Here is a 10862-nt window from a genome sequence, read left to right as displayed (position 1 = left end):
GTTGATAAAGGATCTACAGGATAGCAAGCCTCCTCCCTTCAACAGGATAGAGATGTGCTCCCAGATCCTAGCGAGAAAGAAGGTGGTTCGGATGGACCACATAGCTGGAGGATCAGGATGAGGTTCTGCAATAATGCCTCTTGATAATAACCTTTATACTCTTCAGCGTCCCCATATTTTGTTGTGATTAGGAGATAACTGTATATGCTACTTGCCTAGTCTCTCTGGTTTCACAGTTTGGCAGTTGAGGCTCTGCCTCCCACTCTCTCTTTTTGTATAAACTCTCCGACTCCTTTTTTAGACTCTCGATTTCTAATACAAAAAAATTTCAACTCTTAAATTTTTATTATTATACTTTAAAATAAATTATTATAATTAAAGTAAAAATTCAATTACTCTAATAAATGATGACAACGTTAATACAAAAACTCTATTTAAAATTTTTAAATTTGAATCTCTTTTGCATCCACCAATAAACATGTGTTTCGTATTGAAGTGTTCAAACATTTTTTCTTTTAGGGAAAAAAGAAAGAACAATAATGTAGCAGTCAAAAGGCCCTTGAAATAACTACTAAAAGACATTTGATGTATCTAATAAATTAAAAAAACAACTGGCTATTTCCACCTGTATTCTCCTTGTAACTTCCATGAAGTTTCTAAGAGATCTTAAATGGTGACACGTTCTCATCATAAACCTCGATCATTTCACTGTGCCACCTGCCTTCCTAGTTGCAGGCCACATCAAGAAATAGGACAAATATTACATCCTTGTTGCAATCAGTCATTCGCTCTGCCACCTGCCATCCCCTGAATGATAGTGGCAGTCCTTTTCTTATGACAGATATTTATATTTTTGGAGATTTGTCGTTGGAAATCTCAGGAGCCCTAGATCAATGTAGATTAAAGATAAGGCAAATAACAATAATTAATTGAGTACAAGACAGAACCCAATTTTTTAGAAAGCAACATACATCTACCATTCCTGTCTGGTTTTGAATGGTAGTTTCTAAGGCCCGATCTGCAAGCATATTTCCTCTATATAAGTCTATCCCTTCTCAGAGTACCAAGAGGCTGAGAAGAAGAGTCATAGATTGCTTAGTACAATGACAAGCCAAATACAAGAAGATGCACACTTGGAAGAAGAAGAACCCCATTATATGGGAGAAGAAGAAGAATCACCACGTTTGGGAAAAGAAGAACAGACGCAGACGAAAAGGGTGAAAATTTTGGTTGCAGTAGATGAAAGCCAAGAGAGCATACGGGCCTGTGAATGGGCTTGTAAGAATCTTTTGGCTTCACACACAAATATTCGTCAATCTTATAAATTCATCCTCCTCCATGTTCGACCCCCTGTTTGTGCCTCATCTGGTCCTGGTAAGATCAGGGCACAAATAGATCCCTAAGTTTCTTTTTCGTGTCTTAAAAATAGAGGATTTGTCTTTGGATTATAGTATTTTTTGAAATGTACCCTATACTTTCCATACGCTTTCAATTTCATGAGACAATTTTAATCTTCTTTAAATATAAATTGTATGTTACCGTTTGTATTGTGCAGCCTACATTTTGAGTAGCCAAGTGCTTCATCTTATGGAAAGTGCTGAAGCGAAGACTACCCAGAAGGTATTGAAGCGAGCTTTGGATGTCTGCAACCGTTACGATGTGAAGGCAGAAACCCGTGTTGTAAATGGGAACCCACAAGAGAGGATCTGTGAAGCTGCTAAGAAATTGGGGGCACATTTTATAGTAGTGGGTACCCATGGCCATGGTCCTTTCATGAGGTAATATGGGAAGTCATTTTAATACCCATTTAAGATATTTTGCTAATAAGTTTTCTATTGATTGTTTCATGGAAGTTTGCTAACACAGTCAGTTCAATGAAATTGATTTTTTCATTTTGAATGGTTTATAGATTAGATTATGTGAGCTTTTTCTTTCATCCACATTTATGATGGCATTCCATGATCCTCCATCAAGATGAGCAGGGGTTTGCTTGTCTATTAGGGTATTTGGTAGGATTTGGATACTGTCAGCTCCAATTTGCTGTGACATGCTCTCGGATCGACCTGTTTCATCTTGATGATGGATCAAAAGCGGGATTAAAAAAACCTTTTGCTTGTTCATCCTGAAATTTTTTATCTTTAATTGACTTACTCATTTCAAAACATATGTAAAATTTTATAGTTGAATTGACTGGTGATTGATTCATCACATTTTGCAGAGCGATTAAGGGATCTGTGAGTGACTACTGCTCTCGGAATGCTACTTGTCCTGTTATAGTTGTCAACAAAAATGCCTTACAATAATAGATACAAGAGTATGTTTTGATGAGGACTACAATAGATACAAGAGTATGTTTTGATGAGGACAACAATAGATACAAGAGTATGTTTTGATGAGGACAACAATAGATACAAGAGTATGTTCTGATGAGAATAACAATAGATACAAGAGTATGTTCTGATGAGAATAACAATAGATACAAGAGTGTGTTCTGATGAGGTTATATGTAATATGTACTGTCTAGACATATCGAGATTGAGGTTGAAGAGAAAAAAAAAACCATGATTAGGCTTTTCAAGCAGATGACATAGAAAGGACACACTAGTACAGTTTTCCATAGCTTTTCCTTCGGCATTATGTAAACAATACTACAAATTCTGTACATAGTTATAGGAGCTTAAGGAATTGTTTTTTTCCTGTTTTAATTGTTGGGTATGCACCAGATTGAATGTACAAGCTATGATATACATCAAAAGCCTGCTTATATAGTTTGATTAGTTTGGGTCCATATTAATGATTCAAAAATATTACTCAGAACTCTCCAAGCTTTTCTCAAATGGCGGTGGACAAACCTAATTGTTCAATATTTACCGTATATGCCAATTAACATGTTGAGTAAATAACATTTTCCCTCATCAATAAATACAAAAGACGATTCTCAAAGTCAGCAAGGTGGATGACAATGTGTTGATGACAATATATACAATATATACTTGTGTATATTGTCTTCCAACTTTCATCTAAGACTAGTCCTGCAAAAAGATTGACCCAAACGAAAGTGACCCTAGCAATTCGAGTAAGAAAAGATAATAAGCAATCTATTAATTTACTTTCATATTGATGGTTCTTGTGATGATAGAATATTGTGCAATACTCTGTGAAGCAAATGCATCTAGTGCCTTACCAAATTCATTGAAAGAACTACACTATGGTTCCCTTTTTTCTTCAAGTAATGGTTTAGGTGCTAAATAGAATCTTAGCGACTTCAATGCGATACTTAACTAAGAAATTGGGCGCACTCGGCAAAATATCCTATTCCCAAAAAGACTTAACAAACTTCGTCAATAAACATAATCTCAATGATATCATTTCATACAATGGAAAATTTACATGGAAAAACCTTAGAGTAGGGCTCACAAATATTGTGAAAAGATTAGATTGCTTCTTACTATCATCAAACTGGCTCAAATTCCATCTGCTCCGTGCTCCTCACAACAGATCCATCTCTACCTTCAATCTCAGTCGACTTATATTTTATAGAGAAAAAATCAGTCCTAAAATGTCAATTTTGGTTTGAAAAGATGTGGTATAGAAGCACAGATTTAAAGGATCTTCTAGCCAAATGGTGGTCCGACTCATAGGACTTAAACAAATCAAGTATGTATATATTATATAGAAGTCTCCAATTTTATCAAAGAGGAGCTAAAAACTTGGAACAAAACATCATTCAAAAGTAGTTTTTAATAGAAGGAAAGAATCAATTCAGAACTAGAAGCCCTAAATGAGAAGGTAATTACTGACAGAGATGACTATCTCAGAGAGAAATCATTGTTATCATTGTTAGCATAATGCAATAAAATTCTAGCTGAGGAATGTTACTGGCACAACAAATCAATGAAAACTTGGTTGGCTGATAGAGACCTAAATATAAAATTCTTCCACAATTCCATGAAAGTAAGAAGGGGTCAAAATTGAATCTCTCAAATCAATACATGCTATGGTAGGGTACTGACAGAATGAAAACATTCAGATCAAAGCTATTTGTTTCATCCAACAATTACTATCAAGGAATGATTTGGCTGAGCTTCTACATAATAGCTTTTGGAGGTAATCCCACCAATAGTTAAGGATGCTGACAATGAGTTTGTCATCTCCCCGGTGTCTTTGGATGCAGTTAAGACTACTGTCTCTTAGCTACACCCAAACAAATCCCCAAGGCCCCATGGATTCACTACCCCCTCCTACCAGTTTTATTAGGAGTTCATGGGTTTGGACATTTGGAAAATTGTTGAAGAGTCAAGGAAATTAGCGAAAATTCTTAAGGATCTCAATAAGACAAATATTTCCCTCATCTCCAACAATGTGGACTGCTCATCTTTTACTGATTACAGACCAATATCTTTATGCAACAAGATCATATTCAAGTAATGGAAAATAGATTGAAGATTTTACTTCTAATTTTTGTTTCACAAGAACAAAGTGGCATCATTCCTAGACAAAACATAATTGATGGAATCATCATAGCGCACAAAGTAATCCATTCCATCAAAAAACAAAACCTGAAAGGTATGATGCTAAAGCTGGACATCAGTAAGGCACATGGCAAGGAAGCTGGAGATTTTTAATGAAAATTATGGAAAGATTTGGCTTCGATTAGAAATAGTTAAAATGGATCTACACATGCATCTCTTCTACTCGATACTCTGTGTTAATCAATGACTCCCCATGTGGGTTTTTCGAACTTGGGATATCAGACAAGGAGATGCTCTCAACTTGTTCCTCTTTGTTATAATGGCCTATGCGCTAAACTGGGGAATTGCTCATATGGTCAAGCTTAAGCATTGCAAAGGAATCACAACATCATAGAACATCCATTCCATCACCCACTAACTCTTCGTTGATGACACTCTTCTCTACATAATCGCTACGCTAGAAGAAACTGAAGTCATAAAAGCAACATTGGAAGAATATGTGAAATGCTTGAGATAGCCAATAAATAACAAAGATTCTGAGGTATACCTTGGCAATACCAAGGGAATAGCTCATCACAATTTTTTTTCCTCACTTGGCTTTGTCATTGAATTTCTCCCTAATATATACCTAGACATTCGATTGTTCAGTGAAGCGGTCAATTGGCAAACGCAAAAAGAATTTAGTGACGTGGAAGGGACAGTGGTCGAAGAAGTCGTCATGACCATCCCTCTATATATGCTTTCATTCTTGGACCTGGCCTCCAAGGCAGAAAGAGAATTCAACAAAATACAACACAGATTCATGTGGGGAGGTTCAAGAGAAGTTAAATTCATCCCATATCACTCACAACTTTGAATAAAGTTCAGCAAGATAAATACTCTAGAGGTGCAAACATACGAGATATCCAAAAACAGAATAAGGCATTGGGGGCAAAACTTTCTTGGAGGATGTTTGAAAATCCAAATGCTCACTGGTGCACGATCCTTAGAAGACAATTATCTGGATAGCAAAGATCCCAAATTTATATTAACAATTTCCAATTCCTCAAATGGATCGAAACTATGGAACTTCATGATGAAGTACTATTCGATCATCACAAAGCATCTAACTTGGAGGATCAACAATGGTGTGTCAGCTTCCTTTTGGCATGATTCATGGAATGATTATTCTCCTCTAGTAAATCTTCATAGAATCGGAGATAGTATCCAAACAATAACAACGTGACATGTTGGAGGATCAACAATGGTGTGTCAGCTTCCTTTTGGCATGATTCGTGGAATGATTATTCTCCTCTAGTAAATCTTCATAGAATCGGAGATAGTATCCAAACAATAACAATGGTGTATCATGTCACAGGGCTAGACCAACCTGCTGCCCAAACAAGCTTTTTCCTTCCAAAGGAGGTCCAGCCTCATGCGGCACTGGCAAACCTTACTCGCGACTCCCATTGCGAACAAGTCCTTTCTTGCTCCCAAACTACGCTTTCCCTTTTCAAGTATCCACCACCTGACCATAATAACACACACCCCTATGGAATAGAAGCGCATGCCAACCCTCTCGCGGGTCTCCTTCATCCCAATGCTCCTAGCACTCTCACTCCCCTCAAGTCTCTAACTCTACTCTAGCACCGTCTTGTCGTACCGCCCTTGCACCCTCGGTACAAGCTTACAGGTCTCCTTCATGCCTTCGTCTCCCGAGTCCCCCATAAGACCCTGACTACTAACACTGACGCCATCCAGAACTTCTTATGTCCTCTAGCTCCAACTTTTTACACTCCCTGAGCATGCCCAGTACTCCCACAACACTGGCACCCCATGTTGGCCTCCCTCAGCTCCTTAGAACCCTCAAGCACCAAACATATCTCATGGGACGACTACCTTTGTCTCCCGAGTCCCCCATAAGACCCTGACTACTAACACTGACCCCATCCGGAACTTCTTAAGTCCTCCGGCTCCAACTTTTCACACTCCCTGAGCATGCCCAGTACTCCCACAACACTGGTGCCCCATGTTGGCCTCCCTCAGCTCCTTAGAACCCTCAAGCGCCAAACATACCTCATGGGATGACTAGACTCCTTGAGCTAGCTTCATGTTTATCCATCCAAGCTTCCAATTGCATTGGGCCCTTGGCCTATGTCTACATGACTTCGCTGGTGAACCCGGTTCCATGTACATCTTGTGCACACTAACCAACTCCGTGCAAACACCCAGTCTAAGCTCCTCGGACTCACAAATCACCTTGCACTCCTACTTGGGCTCCAAGCTCTTTGCTCCATGATCCAACCCAATATCCTTGGTCACTGAACTCTCCTTCAACTCGGTTGTGCTCCTAGAACAACTCGCATATGGACCATGTCCTCTTTTCGGTCATGCAACTCATCCATCTTCGTCATCCTCTTTGACTCGCCTCGTGGCTCGGCTCAACTTGAGCACACTTTCGGAACCCTGCCCCAACTACCACATTCAACCCCCACTCTAGGTCCTTGAGATCTCGAACCTCAATGCAAATTCCACTTCAGGTAACCTAGGTGTGTGCCGAGCACATCACCCCACTTGTTCCACAAGACACATGGACTTCTGGCTCCGCAACTCAACCCACATGGCTCACCCAACTCTCGAGCTCCAACATTCTGACACTAATAGCCCATTGCGTGGCCATCCCCCTTACAAGATCTTGGGTACTATGTTTCCCCAACCGGGACAATCCATTGCGCGATCGTCCTCCTTGCAAGGGCCTAGGTACTCTACTTCCCTAGTCCTCGGGTCATAAACAACTCCCCAAGAGTCAGCCCCAACATTGGCTCAGCTACTCCACTTCACTGAGATAGGGACCATGAGTATACATCCACCAATAAACCTCACCATCTAATGATAAGGCGGGGTTACTCTACTTCACCCCTAATATCCATGTAGAACCTCTATCTCCTTGAGACTAGAGGGCAGGGTTACTCTTCTTCACCCTTAGGAGGAGGTGTCTTCCTCAGACCACCTGGGTGCACTCCTAACACGCGGCTATTCTTTCAACCGACCCCCATATATAAGTTTTTCGTCCAATTCCCACACATCTGTAGTTTGAGACCTCCCCATGATTTTCCACCACAATGTCCACCTCATGAGAATCAGATAGGGACTTACACCCTACAAGACTACCTACCTACTTGTGCTCCCCGCACTTGAGACAACAACCCCTTACATATGATTACTTGATAAGATTGAATTTCTCATGGAAAGCATTCGATTTTGTATCTCCATAGACTAGTGATATTCTGATGAATGAACATTTTAAAAGCAAACTACTCCCTATCCAATAAGGGAGATGAGCTATTATTGATGCGGTGCTAAATCAGGTAAATACATAGCCAAAATTTTATCTGAAGTATATAATAAGGAAGACCTGGCACATCTTTGGTCGAAAGACTTATGTTAGGGACCAAACATTTTGCCCAAAGTTGGTGCATTTGCTTAGGTCGCCCTCCACTATCAAATACTCACGGGGGATCAACTTCAGAAGATGGATTACTTCGGTCCATACCACTATTCCTTATGTAAGGCCAGCGAAGAAATGATGGACCATCTTATATTACAGTGTGAAGTGACTCAAGAATATTGGTCCTGGTTTTGCAAGAAACTAGGATGACATGGTCCCCTCCCATCCAACCCTTTCACCCTCTTCCAATGGTAGCCAAAATTATACAAAGGATCAATATGGGTTGGAATTTGGATATAAACTCCAACAACGATCATATGGCACATTTGGAAAGAATAAAATGCACACATTTTTAAAGATAAGGCTTTCTCTATAGAGACTTTACTTAACACAATTGAATTGGGCATATGTGTAAGAAAAGAAAAAAAGGGCATTCTCTTCTTGTAATAAACATTTTGGCCATTCCTCAAAACCTCACTCTTCAATAGAAAGGTGGCCAATTATACAAAGGATCGATATGGGTTGGAATTTGGATATAAACTCAACAACGATCATATGTCACATTTGGAAATAATAAAATGCACACATTTTTAAAGATAAGGCTTCCTCTATAGAGACTTTACTTAACACAATTGAATTGGGCATATGTGTAAGAAAAGAAAAAAAGGGCATTCTCTTCTTGTAATAAACATTTTGGCCATTCCTCAAAACCTCACTCTTCAATAGAAAGATGGTGGCCAACTGGAGAAGTTCAAGAAAAATAAGGAGAAGTTCACCAAACTCATCAAGTCAAAGCCCAACTTTCTTTCTTTCGCTCAAATTGTGAGAATGAATAAAGCCCAACTTTCTTTCTTTAGCTCAAATTGTGAGAATGAATAAGTTGGCCTATGGGTTATATACATTATTTCTATATAAATCCCATAAAAGGTATTTAATAAGAATGTTTAAGAAATTTATAATCTTTTCTTTTGAAAACACTACAATGAGATATATTTTTATAATAGTAATTTAAAAAAATAAAAAATAATATATTTAATTCATTATTTCTCTATTTTTTTAATGTTGATTAATTTAGTTTATTCAACTATAGCCCCCATTCAATTATTTTTTTAATATATCAATTAATTAATCAATCTTTCTTAAATACTCATTAGTATTTTTCAATTTAATATTCCTCCAATCTCAAAATCACCATCATACGACATGATAACATGTATTCTCCCTCTTCACATGTGCAAGCATGCACAATCCTCCAATAATTCTCTAATCTTTCTCTTTCCACTAAATCCCAATTTTAAATTAGCATCTTTCTTGGAGTAAGCAAAAAATCAAATCTTGCCTCTTTTGAAAATCCTACATAAATCTCCCTTTCCATTCTCCAATCTCCATCATTACCTATCCTTCTTGAAAAACTCTCTTACAACACTTGTCAATTTTCTCTTACTTGAGAACTCTCATCTTTTGCGAGCCCTTTGTTCTTTTGGTTGTATTTTAGCCTTCCATTTGTCACAATGAATAGGGCCATGCAAAAGAAGATCCTTCCCAAGGGCTAAATCCTCATAAATCAAGAGAGTCTTTAGTGCTGAACTTATGCAACATTTCCATTATCTAAAAAATAATAGAAAGGATAAAGCAACCTATAAGGAGGGTGCCCAAATTCATAATAGTTTGTTGATCCCATTATTACACAAGCCTTTAAGTGCATGCAAAAGGTCTCATCCCAAGATGGGGGTTGCAAACACTTTTCTGGCTAACATGTGGTATGATGAAGAATGTAAGGCAGCCAAAATATCACTAAAAGAGAGAGGAATAGACACATAATACAAGAAAAATATGACAAATTGGTGCAATCTAAAAAAAAAATATGTTAATGAAAGGAGGAAGGAACTAATCTCTCTTGGAAAGCTTAATCCCAAAGGATTTTGGACAGAACTCCAACAAAAGAAAAAGAAGATTGAAAACAATACTATAGATGTCCAATGATTGGAATATGCTAAGGTGCTTTATGACTGAGTTCATGAGATAGACTACCCCTTATTGTTAACACATCATTGGAACTTTTCACAATTGATGACATTAAACGAGGGATAACGAATTTTGCAAGTGGTAAAGCACGAGACATAGATGGGTTACAAGTTGAATTTTTAAAATGGGTGATCAAGACTCTTACCCCTCAAATAAAGAGAATTTTTAGTAATGTTAATCAAAAAGGTTTTCTGGTGGAGTGGACAACTAGTGTGGTCATCCCTCTCTTTTAAAATGGTGATATCAATAATCCATCTAACTATTGCACGATTATGATCAATCCTCTTTTTGGAAAGCTCTTTGGGAGCATGGTGGAACAAAGTATCAGTAGTTGGGCAAAAATGGAGGGTAAAAGGACAAAAGGATAAGCAGGCTTTAGGTCAAGATACTCTACCATTGATCATTGCATCACCCTTAGAAACCTGATAGAGAAAATTCGAAACACTCAAGTTGAGGAAGCTTATTGCTATTTTGTGGGCTTTAAGAAAACTTTTGGCATGGTACCTAGAGACAAACTATGACACAAAATGGAAAAATTAGGCATCCCATATGTGTATAAGGCTGTAGTGCATAGACTATATGAGAAGTTTAGAGCTAAAATCAGAACAAGAGAAGTTATATTAGAATGTTTTGGTAACAACATTGGAGTTAATTAGTGCCACCTTCTATCTCCATTTCTTTTTGGTCTATACATTGATAAGTTGGAAGCATGGTTAAGAAGGATAGATGGGGATGGTGTTCAGTTGGCAGGTTATGTGGTGAAACTTCTCTTTATATGTTGATGATCTTATCTTAAATTCTAAAATAGCTCATGGGTTAAGAGAATATTTGAAAGCCTTATAACACTTTTTTCAAGAGGTTGGGATGCAAGTGAACATCACCAAGACCAAAATCATGATTTTCTCATTAAAAAGAAAAAATAAGAAAAACACCTTTCT

At 37.9% G+C, this 10862-nt stretch overlaps 1 protein-coding gene across 3 annotated transcripts; it reads left to right on the top strand.

Annotated features, from left to right (window-relative positions):
• The first annotated feature begins 913 nt into the window (after nucleotides 1–913).
• On the top strand, nucleotides 914–2777 carry LOC131077858 (universal stress protein A-like protein). 3 transcript variants are annotated; one of them, XM_058015451.2, is made up of 3 exons: nucleotides 914–1278; nucleotides 1556–1778; nucleotides 2219–2777. In XM_058015451.2, the coding sequence occupies exons 1-3, from the start codon at nucleotides 1104–1106 to the stop codon at nucleotides 2301–2303; spliced, it is 483 nt and encodes a 160-aa protein (XP_057871434.1). In that variant the 5' UTR covers nucleotides 914–1103; the 3' UTR covers nucleotides 2304–2777. The 3 variants fall into 3 exon arrangements, with proteins under 3 accessions (XP_057871434.1, XP_059067073.1, XP_057871433.1); XM_059211090.1 differs by having other exon boundaries at nucleotides 922–1374; nucleotides 2002–2777; XM_058015450.2 differs by having other exon boundaries at nucleotides 929–1374.
• Nucleotides 2778–10862: the final 8085 nt, after the last annotated feature.

Source organism: Cryptomeria japonica, chromosome 9 (assembly GCF_030272615.1).
Source record: "Cryptomeria japonica chromosome 9, Sugi_1.0, whole genome shotgun sequence".
Classification (NCBI taxonomy): Eukaryota; Viridiplantae; Streptophyta; class Pinopsida; order Cupressales; family Cupressaceae; genus Cryptomeria; species Cryptomeria japonica.
This window is presented reverse-complemented; position numbering and strand designations above follow the sequence as displayed.